The sequence below is a fragment of the Takifugu flavidus genome, chromosome 2, assembly GCF_003711565.1.
Source record: "Takifugu flavidus isolate HTHZ2018 chromosome 2, ASM371156v2, whole genome shotgun sequence".
Taxonomy (NCBI): Eukaryota; Metazoa; Chordata; class Actinopteri; order Tetraodontiformes; family Tetraodontidae; genus Takifugu; species Takifugu flavidus.
This window is the reverse complement of record NC_079521.1, coordinates 8,560,440-8,584,801: the sequence shown is the minus strand read 5'-3', so window position 1 is coordinate 8,584,801 and position 24,362 is coordinate 8,560,440. Positions and strand designations below refer to the sequence as shown.

The 24,362-nt window shown below is 45.8% G+C and overlaps 1 protein-coding gene across 3 annotated transcripts in view; it reads right to left on the bottom strand.

Moving 5' to 3' along the window:
- Positions 1-2,642: 2,642 nt before the first annotated feature.
- igdcc4 (immunoglobulin superfamily, DCC subclass, member 4) overlaps positions 2,643-24,362 on the bottom strand; it is a 30,973-nt gene continuing 9,253 nt past the window's right edge. The window contains exons 2-20 of one of the 3 annotated variants that reach the window (XM_057025093.1): positions 21,415-21,726; positions 16,241-16,382; positions 14,965-15,101; positions 12,379-12,513; positions 11,820-11,972; positions 10,384-10,794; positions 10,152-10,316; positions 9,424-9,561; positions 9,093-9,272; positions 8,670-8,864; positions 8,271-8,372; positions 7,998-8,181; positions 7,785-7,912; positions 6,258-6,428; positions 6,040-6,174; positions 5,197-5,299; positions 4,856-5,084; positions 4,601-4,729; positions 2,643-3,794 (exon numbers count right to left, since the gene is read on the bottom strand). In XM_057025093.1, the coding sequence (XP_056881073.1) occupies positions 3,279-3,794; positions 4,601-4,729; positions 4,856-5,084; positions 5,197-5,299; positions 6,040-6,174; positions 6,258-6,428; positions 7,785-7,912; positions 7,998-8,181; positions 8,271-8,372; positions 8,670-8,864; positions 9,093-9,272; positions 9,424-9,561; positions 10,152-10,316; positions 10,384-10,794; positions 11,820-11,972; positions 12,379-12,513; positions 14,965-15,101; positions 16,241-16,382; positions 21,415-21,726 (3,665 nt within the window). In that variant the 3' untranslated portion in view covers positions 2,643-3,278. Of the gene's footprint in view, positions 3,795-4,600; positions 4,730-4,855; positions 5,085-5,196; positions 5,300-6,039; positions 6,175-6,257; positions 6,429-7,784; positions 7,913-7,997; positions 8,182-8,270; positions 8,373-8,669; positions 8,865-9,092; positions 9,276-9,423; positions 9,562-10,151; positions 10,317-10,383; positions 10,795-11,819; positions 11,973-12,378; positions 12,514-14,964; positions 15,102-16,240; positions 16,383-21,414; positions 21,727-24,362 lie in introns of all 3 variants that reach the window. The other 2 variants (XM_057025092.1, XM_057025094.1) reach the window with 2 other exon arrangements.

The following is a 24,362-nucleotide window of genomic DNA, read 5'->3' as shown; positions in this document are numbered from 1 at the left end:
GCACATGTAAACGATGTCAAACAGAATCCTGTGTCACTCGGGGTGATATTTGTTCTCATTTTGATAACTGCAGGCGGACATCAGTGTTTTGGATTGTGTCTACTGAATTTGATTATTAAAAAAGGAAAGATCCCCTTTTTCAGACAAAAACACCCAATACAATCACACAAATGTGTCTGGACTGTCCAGTCAGTGGATGTACTGACGGACTCCGTCCACTAGACACATGCAACCACTTGGTCAGACTCCAAGCGGGTCTGCAAACAATCCAGGCCGACTTGCAGAGTGAGTAAAGGATCTGACCGAGGTCTGGATGAACCCATCAGAGTGTGACAAATACAGGCTGACAGGGACTAAAAGTGGGATCCTGGAATGCTTTAGAGATCATTACGCTTCGTTACAGACAGGATATTGACACGTGACACTGAAAAAACGTGTCTTTTTAAAAGAATTTAGCCTGTTTTAGCATTCAAAAACCTCTGTTTCCAGGATGTGCGACAAGACTGAGGGTGATGTAACGTGATGTACCGATTTCAACTCAAAAAGTGCTGAATCATTAATTAATTCACTCCTGAATTCAACATCAACTTTGATCCGGGTTGACAAAAAAAAAAAAACACACATTCAGTTCTGTCCCTACATGACTGCTGCTGCAGTGAAAACGGTTGAGTACAGACGTGTCCAGGCTACAAAAATAAGTCTCTCTGAGGTACGGACCATGCAACGATATCGTTTCCATTCACAATCACGATGAGAATATAGTGGTTCATGAGGGATCCCTCCTGTCTGCTGACGTAACTGAGTGGAGCTGGTGAGATTCTGGCACTCACGTGGACACACGGGGACAGAAGGAAACACGGGGGGACATGTGAGGACACGTGGGGAGAATAAAAAGAGCTTCGCTGCCAGAAGAAAGCCACCTGAGAGAAGATGAAATGCACACAACGATCAACTACTACAGCTCTTGAATGAGTCCTATTATGTTTTTATTTTCCAAAATATAAAAAAAGCACCTTACTGGAATTTTAAAAATGCTGGAGATGTAATGATAAAACTGTAACTGTACAAAATTTGGAATTACTCTGTTGGCAGTTGAGTTGACTAGCTACAGCTGGCTGAGGATCACCTGCGTATCCATGCATGCAGGGTTCGGTCATTTGTCAAACTACTGTATTTTTCTACATAAAATATGAATATAACGCTCTTTTCTTGACAGAGCATTCAGTTTGTTAGCTCAGCCGCTAGGCCACCAAGGGCTAATTTAAAGCACACACTTTGAATCTCGATGGATTCAAGTGCCATCACGGTTCGTTATTACTCATTTGCTGGAAAGTGTTTTGCTGTGACAGAAAATGTTAAATAAAAATGAATGAGCCAAAGCAGCTAATGAGCTATAATAGCTTTAGTGTAATTTAAACTCCCTTAGCCTCATAATCCAACCCCTGAAAGTGAAGCCCTGTCAGGGTGACTACGGCTCCTATAAATACTCCATAAAAAAGCGCATTTGGAGAGAGTGAAACTGAAGCGGATGTGTAGGTGGCAACAGGTCAGATCATGGAGGCTAGCAGACTGCGTGCCAGAACCAAATCTAGCAGTGGGTGAAATCTGCTGATCAGACAGCGTTTACAACATTAGAGGAGGCCAAAAATGCACCGAAGTAGCATGAACACCAGGAGAGACGGACAGTCAGCGCTGGACAATCATTTGTATAAATACCAAAAGTCGTTTAAATCAGATGCGTTCAAATAGTGATTTAAAAGTCGATAGGTACACGAGACTATTAAAACTATCCTGGAAACCACCCTGAAAACAAATGAGGTAGTGTTGTTGATAAGCTATAGGGATGCACCAGGTTCTACATTAAAACTGAATCAATCCAGACAATGAATCTCATCAGAGTGAGAAATATCATTTACAGTCAGTGTAAAAATAATGAGAGGGAGAGAGAGAAAAGCCTCCGACTGAAACCATTTTGTGTTAACAGCTGACTGCGGCGCAGCGCTGATGAGGGGAGCACGTCCCTCAGCGGGAGCCGGATCAGAACAGTGACCTGCAAATGGGCCATTATGACGTCTCATCCCGTTCTCCTGCTGACGCCATTACGCCGACATAAACGGGCTCGCATCCATCATCTCACATACAGAAATACCGAGAGCTGCACGCCGTGTAGAAATCACTTCAAGTGTTTTTTCCACACTTAATGTCGGGAAGTGGGGGGGGGGGCGGGGGTACGGAATACAATCATGTATAGAAATGTACATACGTCTAAACCTGCAAGGCACCTGAGTTCCCCAAACTTCATTCAGGAAATGTGTGATCATGGTTGAGAGAAAAAATGGAATCGGATATATAATGATTGTGTGAGTGTGTGTGTGTGTGTGTGAGAGAGAGATGTGTGTGTGTGAGAGAGAGAGAGAAGTGTGTGTGTGTGTGTGTGTGAGAGAGAGAGAGAGAGGGGTGTGTGTGTGTGTGAGAGAGAGATGTGTGTGTGAGAGAGAGAGAGAGAGAGGGGTGTGTATGTGTGTGTGTGTGTGAGAGAGAGAGAGAGTGTGTGTGTGTGTGTGTGTGTGTGGAGAGAGAGAGAGAGTGTGTGTGTGTGTGTGTGTGTGTGAGAGAGAGAGAGAGAGGTGTGTGTGAGAGAGAGATGTGTGTGTGTGTGAGAGAGAGAGAGGGGTGTGTGTGTGTGTGTATGTGTGTGTGTGTGAGAGAGAGAGACCCTGAGAAAGCAGGATGTTGGAGAGAAACACAGGTGTTCTGCGCTCTCCCGGTGTGCAGACAAACGTTAAGGCTCATTCCGCAGCGCCCGGCGGTGAAGACTCATCGGCGAATCCCGCCGGGTCGCCCCCACGCTGTTCTTCCCATCCTCGACAACAGCCGGTGTCACTCGCTCGGAGGACATTCTGGGGCCGTCTGCTTCCAGAACGGTCCGCGGCCAAACTGGGACACAGTTGGAATAGCCTCCTCCGATCCACTTCCATCTGCTTGGCTTATGCTTTTAATTCCCTCCATTGGCACCGGAAAGAGAACCCCTGGAGGTGAATGTGGTGGCGGAGCGCAGCCCCCGCTACCGGAACAACCCCCGGAAATATACTGTATATACACACGTATTAAACACGGATTCAAAGTACCTACAAAACATTCGAAAGGAAGGGAAAAGGCATCCGATGACGACAAGCGTTAAAAACAATCCACAGGGATTCCTCCTGGATACGCAAAAGTGACAAACACATTCTGATGTCTGTACGCGGGGCAAGTGGTCGCGGCCCGACGTGCAGAGGCTACGGGCACAAGTAAGTGTGCGCTGCTGAGGTAGAGTGGACAAGGCCGGAACTGACGAAGGGCGTCGGGGGAAGCCCGCCAGAGATAACCTTCCCTGGTGCCAAAGGGCATTGTCTTGAGTCCCTGCTCTCTAGATGGTCTGACCTCAGCATGGAGCACATGTCCTTTGGGGAGTGGAAGCCATTGGTCAACCCGGTGTCTTTTGGCAGCTCCAGCTCGGAGCTCAGCTGGACTCCCCTGGCTTCCAGCTCCCCGTTGTGATTGGCCACCGACTTTATCGAGGGAACGCTCGCGGGGCCGTGAGCCACTTTCCCTGCTGTTTCCTTCTCTCCTGGTGGGATTTGCTCCCTCAAGGGGGAATACGTGCTCTCGGATAATGAAGGTCCTCGAGGGGTGAAGGAACCCTTCCCTTTTCCAGCAGCCTCCTCTGCTTTCTCCTTGCCGGCGTCTGACAATTCTGAGTGAACAATGACCTCTGCTTCCACCTGGTTACTGCACAGATGATCTACCGAATCCTGCAAACAGACAAACCGGAATCAGTTGACTTCTTAAACCAAATTCTAACGAGTGATGCAAAATGCTTTCCTCGTGCGTACAACTCGGCATAAGTAGCTGTCAAGCAATATGCAGCACTTCATCGACTTTATTAGCCGTTATGATTAGCAATCATCAGCAAGGACGGGGAGACCTTCATGAGGTAAATAAATGCTAAAGCGGAACGAGAGATTTCAGTAATTACTGTTTTTTGAGAAAAGCAAGCATTCACATTCACACCTAAGGTCCATTTAAAGGAGCCACCTATCACCCAAATGCATGAGTCCTTTCAGGACACTCTCGCCCACTCTGCGTTTGCTGAATCTGCAGCCGCAGCCCGTCAGCTCCCTCTGTCAGCCCCATCTTCTCTTTCATCCATGAGTCTCCTCTTTAGTGTTCTTCTACCTTGCCTGTCCTACCTCAGTATCCCTCTACCGACATATCACTGTCCCTCCTCCGCACATGTCCACACCATCTTAGTCTGCCTTTGCCACCAAAACAACAACAGCAACAGGCTCTGTCCCCCTGATGTCCTCGTCCTGACCCGCTGGCACTCATGTCTTCACCTCTTTTCCACAATCTCCACTGCTCTGGACTGCAGCCCCCTAAGCATTTAAACACTGCTTTGTTAAATCTATGATGACAATGTTCCTAAACTGCTTTTCAACACATTTTTGCCCTTTTTTGCAATTAAAAACAGGGACTCCTTTAATGTAGCTGCTTAAAATGGATGACTAGGATAGTTGGGTGGCCCAGTTTCATCATTGAGGGAGGTATATTCATTTACCTGGACATTATCAGTTCTAAACACGTTGACAGCTCCATTAACTAGTGCTGGAGAGTCTTCTGCTATAGTATCTCTGTATCTTGTGATTCTGTTGCCCCAGTTATGGCTCACTGAGCCATTCCAAGCAGCCTGTAAGAGCGACAATGCAACAGATTGACTAAAATTACAACTACTATCACTACATTTTTGTTTTGTTCTGTTTTTTTAAAAAAGCCCTATGTTGTAAAAATGATCCACCACAATAATTATTTTCACCTTGGGTTCAGTCGGAGGGATCTCCTCCTCGTCTCCTGGAGCACTTGGCATCAGTCTCTGCTCCTCTGACGCCTCATCTGGAAGATGAGCAGATTCACCTTTGTCGGCGGACATCAGCGTCTCCAGCTCGTGGCTATCGATGCACTCTGGCAGGCTGGGTAAGACGGGGCTGCCTCCTCTCTTGTAGTGAGTGTTCCCCGCAGTAGGGACCAGGCCCCCCGCCACCTCTCTGCATGGGGGCAGAGACGGCACAATAAGGTGGACGCAGTGGAAGATAAATGTAGCTTTAGCAACAGCGCGTCCTTAGCGTGGTGACTGGTTTGCTTTTAAGGGCTCGTTACCGTGTTTTGTTGCTACGGAAGCTGAGACACATGCAGAGAAGGATGCATATGAGTCCCAGGCACACTCCTACAATGATGCCCGTCACCGCATGGACGTCCAGCTCTGTAAACAGTCCCACATAAGAAGAAAACCTATGATATTCTTGCCACCGATATCAGGAACATGGAAATCCCAGAAGGGCAAAGTGCTCCAAACATGATGAACTTGATTACAGCAGACTGTATTAAATGTCCACACTAATTATAGTCATCATTAAAGATATTATAGTGATTATTAATTCCCAATTCGACTGTTACTGATATCTGAGGATGAGTGGTTTTGACTGATACCTCTTGAAATGATACCTACCTTAAAAGGGAGCTAACTGAATTCCAGCTAAAACTAATTAACAGCAGAATACATAAAGTGCCTTCCATCGCAGCTCCACATGTTAGGGAGCGTAGCTCTTCAAAAGTATCATCTCCCAGGGGAGAGGGGTCACTGATAAATACAGCAACACTATATTTTATCCTCAAATGCACCAGAATATCGTTAACAGTATGCAGCCGCGCCTCAGCTCTCTCTCGGTGTCTTAAAATATACTTATACTCAACATCAAAGATATTTCCAGCACAACGGTACTAAACATCTGGAGCTGATTGCTTAACCACCAATTCCTGACACCACATCTGGCAAATGGTGCATTTTCTACTGTCATTAATGTTAAATCTACAGCAAATGAAACCCAATTCTGTGTATAGGTTTATTTTTTTTTTTGGGGGGGGGGGGCATCATTATATATCCCGTAATGACCAGTTATCTTCTACATGATGTGTCAACGCTTTGAAGTTCCTGACACTTACCGTATTTTGGGAGTGGGGTGCGAATATCTTTTACAGGTGAATACGGCCCCGGTCCCACCTCAGTAGCTGCGCCCAGTTTAAAAAAGTAATGGCTGCCACTGGACAAACCTTGGACCTCCACACTGGTGATGCTCCCTAGGAAAGAGATGATTATTGTCGGGGTCGTCGGTGATTTTGATTTCAAACTTTGACGAGCAGCTCAACAAGCTGACACTCACCCTCCTGAGAGAGCTTTTCCCATAAGTGATCAGGCTGGCTGAGGTTGCCGCTGTACAAGATCCAGTAGCTGATGATGATACCGTTAGGCTCCAGTGGAGGGCGCCAGCTCACCAGCACGGAGGATGAATCCAGAGCGTTCAGCTGCAGCTCCTCCGGAGGCGTGGATGGCCCTGAGGGAGAGAGACGAGCTCGGTCGGTGATTATACATCCAGACATCAGTCCTCACAGCTGTGGAATGTGTATTATGTCAAGGAGGGATTCGACGTGTGTGTCGACCAGCTGCGTCCTTGCGTCTGCACCACCTGGGTACAGCAGCGAGGGGCCAATTAGGCCAAGAAGGGGTTGGGCTGTGGCTCGGGTGATGAGACATGGCAGTGGAGAGCATGACAGGTTGACTGGATTTAATAATGTCTTTTTTAAAAAAGACTCCTCTTGGCTTCCCGGCCCTGCTCGGCTCACGGACAGAGGTAGCGCCACGACTACACCTGAATATGTTCTGTTAGCCAGCAGTGCCAAACAGCAGCAGCTGGCCCCCGTCCAGCCAACACACTGACCCACATATAAATGAGAGCAGTCAAGCACAGGAACACTCTCTTCCATTTACTCCACATTTGACATTCGGATGTCAAAATCCTGTGATCAAGGACGCTTCAGGTGTCTGACCCAGTTTCAAGATTCAAGAATTGCAGGGAGAATTAGTTGGACCATGGAGCCCATTTGACTATTCTGTGAAGAGACAAAAGTCTGCCTTAAAAAATAACTTCAGAAGCATTTGGGAGAAGCCTTGTTTTTATTTGGAAGTATTACCTTCACAGACGGGCGCTCTTTCAGTCTGACCGTGAGGTACCCAAGTATTTTCTATTAACATTATTATTGTGTGTGTCAAAGGTTTCTTCAAAGGGTCAAATACTTGATTCCTGTGTAGTTTTTCTGCTCCCCCCCCCCATAGTGTATTTTTGTGTGTGGTTTCTGTGCTCTGTGCCTCTCCTCTCTCCTCTCCTCTCCTCTCCTCTCCTCTCCTCTCCTCTCCTCTCCTCCCTCTCCTCCTCCTCTCCTTCTCCCTCTCCTTCTCCCTCTCCTTCTCCCTCTCCTTCTCCTCTCTTCTCCTCTCCTCTCCTCTCTCTCCTCTCCTCTCCTCTCCTCCTCCTCTCCTCTCCTCTCCTCTCCTTCTTCCTCTCTTCTCCTCTCTCTTCTCCTCCCTCTCCTCTCCTCTCTTCTCTTCTCCTCTCCTCTTCCCCCTCCTTCTCCTCTCCTTCTCCCTCTCCTTCTCCTCTCCTTCTCTCTCTCCCTCTCCTTCTCAACAATTTTGATTGTATAAGACACTATATAAATAAAGATTGATTTGATTTGATTTGATTTTTGATTTGATTTGATTTGATGATTTGATTTGATTTGATTTTGACATGAGTTTTTTTTTTAAAAAAAAGGAAAATGTCTGGAAATGGAAAAAGAAATCTGCTTGTCCAGTAAATTTATAGAAATGAAAACATGAAAAACAACCGATCTCCGTACGGATCGAGACTTACGGTCGGACAGAGTGGCCTCCTCCACCGTGTCGCTGAAGGGTCCGACCACATCCACTCCATTGGATTGAACCGCCAGCTCGTAGCGAGTGAAAGGCTTCAGCGCCCCGAGGAGGATCTCCTGAGCGGCGCTGCGACACACAAACACGGCTGCCCTGAGTGTACCGTCACCACCAGAGAGCCGCACCTCTGAACCGCTCGGCTTTGGGGTCTGACCTGGTGTGGTAGGACACCAGCGATGCGTTGGTCGTCCCGGCCGGGCTGCAGCGCACCGTGTAGTTTATGATGCGCACGTTGCTGAACCGCGGCTTCTCCCAGCGGAGCCAGATGGAGGTGGAGCTGTTAGCCATAGCTTGGATGCTGCCGGGGGGCAACGGAGGGGGCATGGGCAGCGGGGACGCTGAACGCACACAGATGCATATTTCATTACAGCTTTGCATTATTGAACACAGGAGATGTTTGTGTTTGTCGAGCGCTGAGGCGTCCTACGTCTGACGTGGGCCTTTTCCGTCCTCCCTTTCCAAACTGCAACGGCTCCGTCCACCTGCTTACTGAACGCCCAGACCTTCACCTCGTACTGGCGGTTAGGGACTGAAATGCAAACCCAAACAACTGAGAGTCAAACATTAAAGGGTGGCTTTCAACAAAAGGGAGGATATGAAAGAACCTGATTAAAATAGGCCACAGAAGAAGAGATTAGTGTTGATGACTTTTGGAGCTACTGCCTTTTTATTAATGGTTTGTTTGCTAACTGTGCTTTCAATCAATGTGAAGTCTGATTGAACGTCCACGAAACAAAACAGGAGAAATGTGAAAATCAGTTTCAATATTTCTAACAAAGCAAGTGCTTTTTACAGTACCGCACGGCAGAGGCTCTCCAAAACTTACCCATCCCAGTGAGGAGATGGTACCTGGCCTTCTTACGCAGCCTGACGGTGTGGGTCTTGGCTGATTCAGCAGCATCCACCTCCCGGTAGGAGAGCTTGTACCCAGACGCCAGGGTGTGATTGGGTGACGGCTGCCACGTCACGTTGAGCGTGTTCATGTGCGCTCGGACTTTCAGCTCGGTTGGGGCAAAGATCACTGGAACGAAAACATGGAGGGCTTGTAACACTTGAACCGTGGAGGCCATGGACCAATCAGATCTCCAGTCAGATGAAGACACAACATACAGCTGCTACACTTGTGTTTGTGTCTCTGTGTACTTATTTAAAGAAGGAAATCTGCGAGGGAGCCACCGAAAAACAAAAAGAAAGACACTGAAAGATGGGGAAAGTTAAGAAAAAAAAAGAAAAAGGAGCCAGATCTTACAGATGCTGTGGTCGCTGTGGTCGTAGCGGGCTAACGTCTGATGCTGGACCCAGTCGGAGGGAACGCCGAAGCCTATGCCAGTTCCAGCCGCTATCCTCACTCGGTATAGCTGGTTGGGCTCCAATTCACTGAGAGTGAATTGAGTTTCATTGCCCCCAACTTCAACAGAGAACACACTGTCTGCTATGGAGACACAAGGGGAGACACAGACTGTATTCCTGGGAGATGTGGACCATTGAAAGGGAACCCCTGCATGTTGCAAAGAGGGGTTCCTGTTTATTTGTTTTGGGGGTAACTTGCAATCACCTGCTGAGCAGATGCCATCACTCACCCTGCTCCATAGTGCTGTACTCAATGCGATAGTGGGTGACGGTTCCTCGGCTGCGCTCCGAGGGCAGAGGGTGCCACATAAGCCTGATCTCAGTAGGTGAAGAGCTGGCTATCGCCAGCTGCGGGGGTGCACTCGGAACTGGATGGTGTCATAAAAGATGTTGCAAAGTGTAACCTGGGTCATCTTACTTGTAGATTACACAAGGTTCTATTTATTTCTGAGCCGGCATCATTGCGAAGGTGCTGTGATCACCGTGATCGGTCCGATCCACGAAAGAAATGATTGCGTCTTTATATCAGGGATGTTTGTCTCTTTTAAATGCTCATTTGCTGAGCTTCTTTCTCAGTGAACCACTGCAGCCTGTTATGAATAAAGGTTAGAAATATTAAGTGCTGCAGCTTCGCTTCAGCCTATCGCGAGAATGTCCAACAGCTGTGTTAGTGGTCCACATTGCACAACAGTCAAATCATTATCAGCGGGAAAACTTTGGTTTGTTGGTTTTACCAGCTAGATTACGCAACGTCTGACCTATCGACATGCTGGGATTGTTGCTCTGGGAATCACTGGTTTACAGGCAGCAACTTTCCAATTCTAACATGAGGACATAAATAAACTATAAACCAACATTACAAATATCCAAGGCCTCCTAAACCCGAACAACAACTAAGGGTGGTGAATACTATTAATGGCTCTCAATACTTTATCTCCATGTCTCATGTGTTACTCACCGTCCTCCATCATCTCTATGGTTACAGGCACAGACGGACGGCTAGCACCCATGGGGGAATAAGCCACCACAAAGAAGGTGTAGGCAGTATGAGGGGCAAGTTCTTTGACGAGATACTCGGTGGTGTCGTTGTTCATCGCAAACTGGTACTCCACATTATCAGCGCCTGAGAAGATTGGGCAGTTTGTCGTTAAGTCGTTAAGGAAGCGCGGGCTTCGCGGACAGAGACCGACCTGTAGCCCGCTGATAGTGAACGGAGTAGCCGATGATCTGGTCTGAGTTGTGCTCGGGTTTCTCCCAGGCGAGCAGGGCGGATGTGCTGGAGTAAGGTGTAGCGGTCACGTGCTGAGGAGCGCTGGGCAGACCTTCCCTCACGATGACCGTCAGCTTGGCAGTGGCGCATGCGGTTCCCAGTCCATTGTCAGCTATGCACTGGTAATAACCCGCGTCTTCCAGTGCCAGCTGGTTGATGAGCAGGATCCCGGGGCTTTGGCTCTTGACCCGCCTGAATGATTTGATGGGCTGGCCGTCCTTGAGCCAGTGCAGGACTGGGGAGGGCTCACCTGTGCTGTTGCACACAAACCTGGCCGTGTTGCCCCGGGACAAGGACGCCGTCTCGGGGGGCTGCACAATCAATGGAGGTGCTGTTTTAAGTGGGACACAAAAGTAAGCAGCTGAGCACCAACTATGATGTTTACCAAATAAGTATACATATAGTACCAAATATCTTTACTGGAAACAGCCGATAACCGAACAATTCGGCCAGATGTCAGTGAACCAGACGAATCCCCCGTAAATAGAAGAAAATTCATTATAGCCTGAAAGGTCATCAGCAAATGAATGTAAGTAAATGGTAAGTTTCACCTTCATCGCTGGTCATCATATAAGGTGCACCAATTTGTTTGCTTTTTGAGAATATTAATGAGAGATGACATAAACATATCTTTCTTAAAAAAATTAAAAAAAATATATATATAAAGATGGGCTGTCCAAATGAACGGGTTAATGTGAATTAATCCATCGTCACAATCAATCTGATTAAAAATTCAAAAGCAGTTAACGATGTAGAGCTACTCTTGCACATGCTGATGCAGCAGCAGAAGCAACCGATAAAGATGGATGACGCTAATCAGCCCTGAACATGTATTGAAAAAACCCAAAACAAAACAGTAATATTATGCAGACTCTAATTTCACTTCCAGGTTAACATCCCACATTAAAAGGAGGCAAAAGCTAGTCATGGACTCTGCTAGCATGCTAGCTAACAGTTTGCTCAGCTTGCAACAAGTTTTTTTCTTGAGTCTCATGCAAAACAAAACGTGATTAATATAGATTAAAAATCGAGATTCATTAGAATGAATCAGCAGAAACCTTGTGGTTAATCTGATTAAACATTTTAATTGCTTAGATACTAGCACTAATATAACGTTTAACTTTGTCTGAAAATAACGTTATTTTCATTGGCAAACATTCAAAGACTTTCTGCAGCACATCTTCACTCTGTAAAGAACGCTTTGATACATGATTAAATAAAAAAATTCAGTTCAATATTATTAATTCCTACATTTCTGCTTGAATGATATTTCTCGAAGATGGGAACACTTAAAGATAAATGACATTTGATATTTACAGATAATAAAGGATTTCTATTGCATAGCTTGTCCCCTACCAGGCACGTGCAGCTCAGCAGCAGCGGTGATGAATTCTCTGGTCTTCGGCTTGTTGGCTCGACACACGTAAACTCCAGCGTGGTGACTCCTGGTGTCCCGAATCACCAGGTTGGTTGCGAGGACAACCACGTCAGTGGAAATGGGCTTCCCATCTGATCAGAGAGTGAAAGTGCCATCGAGGGAAGTAGAGATCATTTCTTAAGCCTTCAGTTGCCAGAGAAACACCCAGATACAGAGGCGGCTGTCTGATTAGCTGTACATTTGACCTGTGACCACAAAGGTGGAATAAACAGGCGTCTCGGTGGCTGGTTTCAGTCACACGTGAACATCAACACACCATTTGATTATGGCCCTGAAAAATGTAGTAAAAAGGCCGTATTTTGACTTTTGGCCTCCTGCACTCACTCTCCTCCAATCAGCCTGTTACAGCCGCCTCCCTCTATCATCCTCTCACCATGTCTGGGCGCTCTCTTTGTTTATGGAGCAACTGCTAACTGAAACCTCATCTCTAATGACCCATAGAGCCAAACAGCAAAGAAGCGTGTTCCCGACTTTTACCTTGCCTGCTCCAGGACACCAGGGGCTTCGGCTGGCCTTCTGCCATACACTCCATCACCGCAGGACGGCCGAGCATCACCGTGGTGTTGCGAGGCGGCGCCACAATCACAACTCTGTTCGGGTTTGCTGTCGGCTCTGGAAGAAGACAATCAGAGATCGGCAAGAGCTTCAGACAGACAACTAGAGCTCACTGACTGGTGCTGCCCCCCCCATCCCCGAGCTCATGCTCTCTGAATCTCTGACCATTGTCTCTACAACGTTGTCCCCTGGTGGCCTTTCCCAGCATCAGAAGTTCTTTCAGATGTCACTGATGAGGCTCATGTTCAATAAAATAGACACTACAACTAATATAGGAGGTGTGCACGCGTGTTTTGAGGGGTTTTTGCTCCGTACAGCTCTGTTTGAGGAGGATGGAGCAGGAACACTAAAAAGATGCTCCAAACTGTATTCTTAAGCTAGCTTGTTTTAGACCTCCTCTCAAAATAAACCCGCAGAGTGATCAAACTCCAAAAGTCAGAGGAGTGGAACCGTCTTTTATTCTAAAATTAGAACCTAGGAGATCTAAGCAAAGAACCCAGATAAATCAGTCTTTGGATCATCAAGCCTTTAAATATTCCACACACAAAGGGTTTTGTTGGTTTTATCTGACTGCTGCTTCAAGTAGGGAAACAGTGAGGGATTTATCTCCGCTTTCTTTCGTGATGAAGACCAAGATTGGAGTCCTTTTAGAAAGCCTTGAGTAGATTTCCATGTATCCTTGGGTGTGACGAGAGTATCACTGGTTTCCACTTGTGAGTGCTTTGGTTGTTGGGATTATTAGAGCTTTCTGCAATCAATTCGACGAGGAAGAAAGCTTCTAAATGAAAAGTAGCCTGCCAAGCCAGAGTCCTGATAATCTGTGATGCGCCTCAAAATCAGAACTCTCAGATGCAAGCCCTGACAGAAATCTGGTAAAACCTTGTGCAAAACTGTTCAAAGTGCTCCCACCCCTTCTAGTGTAGGAATTTAATGAGGCAGCTTGAAGTTGTCTCCTTTAGCCTTATGGCAGGGGTGGGGAACCCTTTTCATATCGAGGGCCATTTTAATTTTTATAAAGTCCTCCGAGGGCCATACTATTATGAACACATACCTAGGGATGCAAAAAAAAGACCAAAAAAAAGTCTATAACCACTGTGTTACTAAGTCTCATGATTGCTGCATTTGAGTTTGAATTATTTATTTAGCACACATGCATATAAAATCACCAAAAAAATAGAATAAAATGACAAGTAAAATATGTTTTCATGATCATACAAAACAATAAAGAGGTGCAGAGTTGAGGCAAGAGACCCGTAAGGGCCTGTTCGAGGCCTCTACTCACAAAAACTGCAATACAACAAGATAATCAAGAAAATAAATGAAAAAGAAAGAAAGATAAAGACAATAACAACAACAACTAGAAAGCACTCGGAGAGCGCAGACCTCCGCCAAGCGCAACAATTCCTGGCATATTGTGATTTCCACCATAAATATTAGTCCCACATATACTTGACCATAAAAACATACCGTTAGCCACTGGAATCATAACAATATATGTCTTAGTTCAATAGTTATTCACGAAAAAAAATTCACGCTTTGAAACAATTTTACTTTGTACGGCGCGAGCGCCTCAGCGGCGGCTACGAGGCGCGTTCATGAACTCTCCTTCGGCGTGAGGTTTCAGCTTCGTGGCTATTAATTCACTCACCACAAAACTTGCACGCGTAATATTCTCTGTCGGTACATGGTCGTGTGAAAGCTGCTTGTTGAGCCTCCAAACTCCGGCGAAGAGCGTTAATTTTATCCAAACTCATCTGTCCTTTCAACTCGTCGAGTTTAGCGTGTTTCGCTAAGCATTTTTCGTCCGTGTCAATCAGTCCAGCCCACTACGTACATCACATGCTGTGTTCACTGACCCTGACCTTGACTCGGACATAACATAACCATCTGTTTTATCTCAGAAAACGGGAAAATATTTCCTCGTTACGAAAGAAATTTCAGGATACGAAAGGCAAAAATACGCTACCGCTGCTACTCGCAGCTCGCGGAGTTTAGCGAACGGTCCCACTGTATAAGTGCACATATAAAATATAAAAATCTTATTGCGTTGCGGGCCGGTAGAAATGGTCTCGTAGGCCGTATACGGCCCGGAGGCCGGAGGTTCCCCACCCCTGCCTTATGGTGTTCTTTCTCTTCCATGTGTTTAATGTGGAGGTCAAAACACCAGAGCATGCATTCTTTTAGTTTCAACCTCTTCTTTTATCTACACACACTTTTCATTTTCACATTTCTGAAAGAAATGTGCATTAATACCTATACATGCAGATTCTAAAACACCTTTTCAACGCACACATAAAAGCATACGCAGGAGCTCTTAAAGTATTAAAGCAACCTGTCATTTGCAATTAGAATTCGAAATCTGCAATGCAGAGGTGTTGATATTCAGCATCACAGGACAGACCAGCGTCAATAGAATGACCTCGTCAGAAAGCCTGAGATTAGGATTAGTTAGAAAATAAAGATTAATTAGGCTGCTTATCTACAGACTACAACACTGAAACAACAAACCTGTAGAGACTGTGAGCTTGGCTTCCAGACTCACATCCTTCCTGGCAGAGTTGGACACCACGCAGCGGTACGCACCTTCATCTTTCTTGGTCACCCTCAGAATCTGGAGCACCCCATTAGGAAGGGAAATGAACCTGCTGCAGACGGAACAAAGGCCAGAAAATAAGCCAGCGACAACAAAGTGAGTTGAACAGGGAAGCGGTAAAAGATCATCATAAAAAAGGCCTTTATGCCCTGCAGTATAAAACAACCAGCTGCCCAAAGGGAACCTTGGGAGTCTACACACATCTCCATTCTTCTCTATTCAGGTGAGAGACTCATGCGTTCATCTACTCTTATAATGGGAAGGGTTCTTGTGATTAGCCAGGCCAGTGAAATTGTGGCCTCAATACAAGGACAAAAGTAAATTCTTTCCCTGGCACAAAGCATTATAACATTGTAAAATTTCTTCTGGGGACTTGAGATTTCCTGTCCTCTACTCGTCTGTCCCTCAATGTGGGGTTGCATGTTAATGCTCGCCGCTTGTTCTGCCCCAAAGGGCCCTGGGTCGGCTCACATCCTCCTAGTGTCTGATTAATCCTACGAAATGTGAGCAGTAGCCTGGTGCAGCGTGTGAGAAAAGAGTAATCCTACGAGCAAGAGGAGAGAGGTGGACAGAGGGGAAGGTGATTCGGAGCGAGGGGGAACACAGCGAGCAAATCTCAATGATGTTTCTGCCGTCCCTTAGCTTATCACTGGCAGGCCATTTACAGCACCAGAGGTGGGAGAACCACATCCCGTTAATAAGATCGCACAGCACGCGGTCAGGGGGTCAGACGAGGCCATGGCTGCCCGTGGCACTTACAAAACAGGGCTGCTGTAGGGAAAAGTCACTGCGGCCATATCAGACATGTCAGACGGGTTAAACGTCTGGGGGTTTTAACTGAATGTGAAAGTGGGATTCAGAATGTGACATTTTAGGTTTTGTTGCTAGCAGCATGATAAATGGTGTGTTTAGACCTCTAGCGGGGATTTACCTCTGTGTATCAGGATTTCTCTAATTGTTCATTCACTTCCCTCCAGACTGGTAGTGTAATAGTCATAGCAGTGTGCTGAGTCAGCAGTCAGCATGATCCACGAGCAGTACTGGCGAGATCGAAAGACTCGGTCGTCTCCTCAATTGTGCCGACTCAGCTTAAAGTAGCCGTAAATCTCAGCGATGTTTCACATCAGAAAACATCAAAAGACAAAAGCATCATCGGCAACAGCAACTATGTAGTCGGCTCAGTGCGCTGACCTTGTCTCCTCAGGGACCGCCATTCTGTCCTTTTCCCATGTAATAGTAGGTGTGGGCACGCCTTCGATCTGGCACTCAAAGCGGGCAGCCCCCCCGATGAGTACTGTCTGGGGTGACGGCTCATGGTGAAACCTTGACAGGCCTGAAAACAGAGAAGAAAAACAATGGAAAAAATATGGCGTGGTGATTGTCAAGCAAACACACAAGAAGGCCTATTTTTAGTGCTGACAAACAGCAGGAGACTAAAGCCTTTTAAATAGGTGAAGTTGATTCTTAAGTGTGATCCAGTGCAGCGGTTTGGGGCCGTTTTCTGTGAAAGTTCCCTCCCAAAGCACGAGACAGAAGGATGGACGGAGCCTCGTGATGGACTGAGGCAAGTAAACAACATTTAAGAATAAATAGAATTTAGAAGAGCATAAACAACAATAGCAATGCCACTTTTAACTGTGTATTCACTGCACCCATTTACAGACTCTTGAAGGAGAAACTGGAGGATTTAATCAGGCTCTGATATATTATTTCACTCAACAGGTCAAGTATTGGCTGCATTCCAGGACATTGACCTAGAAGAAAGCCTGTGGACAAAGCTGAGCACCAGGAGGCAGAATTGAGCACTGTCTGAGGGTCTGATCTTTGACCCCGACCGCCTGTTGGAGGATAGAACAAAACTCAGACTCAGACTGGCTCAGACTGAGAAGTAGGGAGAGGGCATTGATTAAAGGAGAGAGCAGAGAGACACCGAAGGCGACCAGTGGCAAGGCCAAAAAGAAAGGGAGCGTGCTGACTTATGCTACAGCCTCTTTTCTTAAGTGTGGCCAGAGGTCCAGCATTTTGGTTGGAGCCATAGAAGTTACAAACCTTCCTTCACCATTGCAGGCTGCTGTTGAATAAGAGACAATTGATGCTCCTTCATCACTGAATAAATGCTTCAGTTAAAATACACATAAACACTTTGCATGAAAGATGCAACAAGAACCCAAATCACATCTTTCCAATTCTTCTCTTAGCTTTAGCAGTCCATAATTAAAACGCAAGCCGAATCAATCAATATCGTAAAGCAGGCGGCTGAACCCAATAACCTTAATATCTCTTTCCACACAACTGTTACGGTGCAATTAGACCTTGTGTGAGTCACATTTCCTGACTTATCCAGTGTCTCCTGTTGCATTTAGCCAGTTTACAGGGTGAAAAATTGAGGGCGATGCAGGAGGACGCTGGTTTCCTGGTTTGTCTGGGACAGAACTGGGTCTATACGCCTACAGAAAGGGGATGCTTAGCGACACCGCAGGTCTGTAGGAGTCGTCGCGGCTGGCACTGATGTGATCAGATGTCAGCGAGGGGAGACAGGTACCAGCTCTGCGGTGAGCCGCCTCATCTGGTATCATTAGAACTCTGTCATGACAAAGACCGCTGAGCCAGGAGTCCATCAGAGGACATCATGAACCTCTTTGAGGTGATCTGCAAAAAGAGAGTTCTGTCATTGTATGATGGTTAAATAGAAAAGCACTTTAATTAATAGATTTATGTAACCAGCGGCCATCAGACAAACTCAGAATATTAATTATAGTTAACAGAAGTTTTAACCTTCAGTTGGTGCTCTGCATCATTGTCTGCATCAGTTTGCCATTGATCATGCCCGTCTATAACGACCATTGAACCATTTCTTTTGTGAATAAGACATTTTGCTTGATGTGGGAAAGGCTTGCTCTGAATTTAGGGTCCAATTAAGTTCTCCTAATTGTTCTTCTGGTGAATAGGAAGGCCCGTTCTTGTTCGTTGCTAGATCAATGTCATCCCACACAAAGACTGTAGCCTTGTACTTAGTAGCTTCAGTGACACCAAAGATAATGATGGTTTCACTCTGTCTTCAGAATGCAGTGAACTGAAACCAAAAATGAGGGCATGGCTCAGCCTCAAACCTTAAAATATATTTCTAGTTTACTTTTAGGTCAGTTTGAGACTGGTGGGGTCAATCTTATAATAAAAATGGCATGAGCAGCACTAAGCCTGGATTATTTAAGACTTCATCAATAAATCTTTATTTAATCTGCTTTACTTTGAATAAAGCCGTGGTTCGTTCATGTTCATATGTTTCCAGTTGAGAAAAAAAAAAGCTGAAATCTATCCAATAGCTGTTGAGCCCCCCCCCCACTCCCCCAGACCCAAAGAGCATGTGTTAGACAGTGTGTCCGGTCATCCCACAGACTGACATGTCTGTCTGACTACAGCTGCTGCTAGCACATCTAGGCTGGGGGGGCAGCAGGACGTCCACTAGCTTCTCATCAACAACAGAATTACAGAGACACTGAGGGCAGAGAGCAGACATTCATTTGGAAAAGTCCGTTCCATTTTTAATTTATACTATCTAGAGGTGCGCCTTCATAAGAGGTGGTGATCCGTCAGAGAAAATGCTGTCATCCCTCCAGCGTGGGGAGCGTTGCAGGAGGGGTTGATGATTAACCCTCGTGACTCGGCGGCGGTTACTGAGATCGCGATGCCTCCATGCAAACACGTCACTCGCAAGGCTGCTAGAAAGTGCTTGACAGGCAAATGGGAATGCGTGTGTCATTGACGAAAGCTACGAGGCTCGAGTGGGCTGGATCATTCTACAGTCTCAATGCACACACAGAGTTGAGAGGAGACACTTTGCTCGTGTTGTAATGCAGCAACGGAATCTGGCTGAGCCTTCACGTCTGCCAAGGCAAAGAATAATCATGGTGTTGCTGCAGGGTCCAACTTTGTGTTTAAAAAATGTAGGCAACAGAAATCAAAAGTTGCAGCATCGCTCCTGTTCATCTGCTGCCTCGCTCTCCCACTCTCTCCCTCCAGCCCTTGACTTTCCTCTGACTTTTGCCTGTCTTTGTCTCTGTCCAACTCTGTAGCTTTGCCTCACTCTTTCGCCCCACAGCTATCAGATTGCAGCCCCCTCCCAAACACACACACACACACACACACATAGATAATTCCACCATGTGACCCTGTTGCACACCAGCTTTCGAGCTGACCGTAAAATAGAAAATATGCACGACCCGTGATTCGTATGAAAGTATTTACATTTTTGATGTTTGGGTTTGGAAGCGTCTGCTCTTGTTGTTGGCATGAATTCATTTTCTGATTCACAGGTGAGGTGTTTCTGCAGCTGTCGCACTGCCTTCAGATGAGGGAAGTAAAGAAACGTTTAATTGTTTTGGTGTTTTGAAGCCGGCTGTGTGGTGTGAGCTGAAATCCTGTTTTAGGGTGACTCTCCAGTTCATGAGGCTCTATCATACACCGTTTGGTCCAGGCCGTATCTACATGCTCATTATACTCCACAACAGTGAAGAGTGGCAGGTTTTATTTGATCATGGCAACGTTTTGACACTGGATGCCCATTCAGACTTAAGGTGGTTTGCTTGCATCTCATAGCTTCTTAGCATTAATTCTAATTCAAAAGACCATGAAGGGGTGCTTGCACCCACATTTGCATGCACGCATGCTGAAGGTCATTTTTTATGGTTTCACCATCCCCACAGACTCTCCTTCACCTCTTACACCTTCTGCCATTCATTTCCCTCCTCTCCTTTCAGTCCGCATTGTCCGTCAAACAAGGACTCCTCATAAATAGACATGTGACAGCGGACAAAAGGGGAGGCATCCACAAAGGAAACTGTATCATTTTACACAAAGCTAATGATGAAATAAAGACGGGCACTCAAGAATGAGAGACTGACAGCCTCCTCTGGAGTGCAGTTCAGAAGCTGCAGCTTGTCCTCTCTCCTCTCACACAAACAGCTTTCAGTTCATGTTGCATTCCTCCTCTGCTCTCCTTTACTCCATGACAGCTCAGAATCCTGTTTTTAAAAAAGCGTACCTGCACTCAATCACTCACAGCCCCGTCTCTGTGTGTCCAGGGTAAATGAGTGACAACTTCAGATATACAGCTGTAAATGTGGCTGAGTTGAAAGCTCTAGAAGCCATTAAAACAAAACAAAGCTGGTATGTCCACTGGTGCTTTTTCCTTTTTATTTATTTTTAGATCACTTAAGGAGGTCTACTTTAGCACCTGTCTAAACAAGAACTTTCAATGGAATATGCTACATATCCCTTAACATGTTTTTGCTTTAATCAGATGTCAGTGAGGGCAGAGAGGCCCAGTTCAAGCACTGGTGAGAGCCTTGTCAACACCTGTTAGCCACAATCTTGGCAAGTCTTATTGTGTAATAGCAAAAGAGGAAACTCTTTAATAAAAAGACTTACAGTATGTAAACTGTAGTGGCCAGACCAACTCCCTCTTCAGACTAGGGTAGTTCAAATCATTATTTAGCTGCAGCACATCACATCAGCCTACAACAAAGGCTGCAGCAGCACAGGCTGGAACTGTAGCCTAAGCAGCACTGAGCCTTGATTATTTGAGACATCCCTTCATAAATCTTTGTACCGGTACTTTTAAAAGCCTTTACATCCTGTTTTCATTTTTGGGAATCTTTTGTCTTGTGTGCTCATAACCTTAAAGCTTTACCAGCCGGAGAGTTGACTCGCCAATTGAGACTAATGAATCATTTTACTTTAATTAGTGCTGAAAGCCCATTTACTGCATTTTGAATGTTTACTTTAAGGCATTTAGGTAAATCTTACCCAGCTCACATCACCCCTTAATGTGCTGAAATCTGAGGTCTATCTTAAACCCATCCAGTAGCTCTCGAGCTCACTCGAGTTGGACAGTTATCCCATCAGCCAACACGTGTATCAGATCTTACAGCTGCTGCGAGAATGTTGGTGCTGGAGGAACAGCGGGACCTTCACTAACTTTCCATAAACAAAGGAAGAGACACTTTGGGCCAAAAGCTGACCCTGCGCTGATGTCCCCACAGTTGTGTGAGCAATGTTTCCAGTTTGAAAAACATTTCTTAGGAAATGGAATGAATTCCCTGTCTTTTTGTGTGATTTTTCTTTTTCTTTTTTTAACCAGAAGTTAGCAAAATGTCAGTTGTAGTCTCTCAAGGTCATGAGTGGGCAAACCTTTATGGATGGAAAATCACATTATCGCAACCTCAAGTCGCATCCGAATCTGAAATCCGTAATTTTATTAAAATAGGTGTTTCATTACAGCAGTTTAAGGGATGAGAAATAAAGCCTATTCTGGACTCAGAAAGAGGTATTTAGCAACAGCTTGCTAATATATACTTGACACCTACTTGCCACGAGAACATTCACAGTTCGGCTGGTCAAGGCTCCCAGTGCGCTGGCAGTGACACAGCTATAGGCTCCCTCCACACCCGGAGGGGGCTTTCCATCCTGAGAGGGCTGCAGGAGCAAAGATCCGTTGTCCAAATACTGCACGAAGTCTCCTCCCTCCAGAGGCAGCGGCTGACCATCCTGAAGCCAGGTGACATTAAAAGGTGCCTCGGTGGCCCCAAGGTTGCAATCCAGCAAGAGGGGCAAGCCAGGCTCCAACACTACATGGCTGGGTCCACCCCCACAGCTCAGCTCCACTGAAACAATAGTTTCTGTGCGGGTGGGAAAAAAGAAGTGTGTCATTATATATGAACATGTTTTAAACAACAGTTATTCAAAAGTTTAGTTTGTCCATCTTAACACATTTTTTTATTGCAGCATAACACTATTGCAGCTCTGCCACCCTCCCTCTTGCTCATCAGAATGAGCTGATCCAGTTTATTGCTTATAGGATGGCTTCAATGACTTGATTGTGTTAGCAGTACATGGAGGGATCGGGGTAGCGCATTCCACAAAACGGGAGTTTCGGGTCACGAAGAGATGGAGTGCAAAAAAGAGGGTTGGGCAGGTGAGGGGAGGAGAGGGATTTGTCTGTCAGCAGCAGACATTAGAGTCAGTGAGATCCAGGGGGGAGTCCTGGGGCGAGGGACCTACGAGCTGTGGAAATGAGCAGCAGAAGCATCCTCAGTTGAAGAAAACCTTCATCCACAAACTCTGAAATATTCTCTTATTGCTGAGGGAGAATCTCCTTCAGAGGTGTCTGACAAAAAGCTCTTCCCTACTGGCCAACCACCCCGGCTCTGGCTGATTGGCAGCAGAGGGAACGTTACGTTCGGATTGACGATGAAAGACTTAACCTTCATCACGCCACCGTAATCTCAGCCAAAACCTCCTCTGTTTCCACTCAAGCAACGGTCGAACATCGAGGCTGCGTTGAGTTTGCACCCCTACAAAGAGAATCAGGTAAACCAAAGACAGGGGCAACGGCACCGCGAGCTTCCGTGTAGCGTTCCAGAGTTTACGAACATCTGATGAAATATACCAGAAGGAAAAACTCCAGGTTTTTGCTGTGGGACTGCACCCACTCACCTCTTATTAGTGGGTTTAATACTTTCTGGCATGAAAGGCAGAAGGAAGAGAATGCTCAAGGTGAAGGACAGCGGAGTAAAGACGAAGTGGGGTTGAATCTGCACATCGACATATGTGTTAAAATCTCAATTCTGTAGGCAAATACACTGATGCGATTTCATGAAGAAGAGGTAAAATGCTGTTTAATACCTTATAATGCGTGCTCTCTGAGAGTTCATGAACCATAAACACAAATAACTCAAAAAAACAATCATCTTTCACTGAAAGAATCAGCAATGATACAGATTCAGTCTAGTTTGGCACAGCAAATGAAGATTAAATCAGGGCGAAATGCATTTTAAATGGAATAAATGCTTGCCATACATTTGTGTAAAATTTGTACTTATATAGATGCCTGCTACGTAAATGACTAGAATAGAATGAATAGAACAAAAATGGGCTTTATTCTTCACATTCAGAGTTATATACCCTCAGCGCACTCAGTCACCTCCCCCTCAATGTGTGTGTTGTGTTAATTTGTTCATGTATTTTGAAGAAAAGAAAATAATTGTGTTTAAATGAACTGAATTTCTCCTTGTGGGATCAATAAAGTAAAGCCATTTTTATTGTTCATTAAGAAAATCCAATTCAGGGCTCAAAACCGAGCAGATGGATTTTTTGGATCTCAAAGGCCTCTACTTCCGTGATCCACCTGGGCTGTCTACTGTTGTGTTAATCTACATAAATCCCCATTTTCTGTCCTCTTCTTGATGTCCACCTGGACGACAGGAGTAACATGAGACGTTAAGATGGCTGCAAACAGTAGTCCTCTTGTAGCAAGGTCGCCCCAGGTAACTTGGAGGAATTCCAGTCTCGAATCAGAGGGGGGTGATCTCATAAAATGTCCTGTTTGAAAAAGTTCACATGTCATCTAACATGCATGTGTGGGTGTGTGTATATATACTATATATCTATATTTTACTGGCACTTAACTGTCTATTATTAAACACTGTCAACCAAACCAGAGTATCAACCTTTAAAGGTCACATTGTTCTTTCTAACCAGCAATCCACAGGTTTTAAGTGGCTGTGAGATAGATCAACCTCTGGCTGCTCTCTCTCTCGCGCGCTCACTGTGTGTGTGTGTGTGTATGTGTGTGTGTTTGTGTGTAAGAGCGTTTGTGTGTAAGAGGTTTCTTTCTGCTTCTTGTTCACCAGCATTGGTTTAATTAAGTTAATGGGAGATGGAATTTTCTTCCTTGATTAAATGAGGCCTGACCCCCCACCATCGTTTCCTGATGAAGAAACGAGGTAGCACTGTGCCGAGGAGGGCTGCGCGCACACACACACACACACACACACACACACAGTGCCCATCAATCGCCATGGCAACAACACACCCATGTACACATGGACTCGTGCAAACCTTGTAAGAACAAAAACACACCCTTCGTGTACAAGCATGCCGACACACACCAGCACAGATCGCCTTCGCAGCAACTCTCTCCTGTTCCAGCTAATTAGGTCTCATTAAGTCATTAAAACGCGAGCAGCCTTATTCCAGTTTGCTGCCAACGATTTCACCGGAGAGGTAGGGATGGTTGCACGCCGGGGATGAAAGCCATTATTTCTCGCAGAAGTTGAGAGGAGGTGTGAGGCGAACGAGGAAAAAAACAGGACAGGGCGTACTTCCTTTTAACAAGGTTCCAACACGTGATACCAACCCAGTTGGAACTCACTGTGGAAGAACTTAAAGCATAAACAGAGATTACCTATTTGGGAATCTCTCACAATTTGGGAAAATGAACATGCAAGCATGTTCATGTTCATGGAGCGGCATT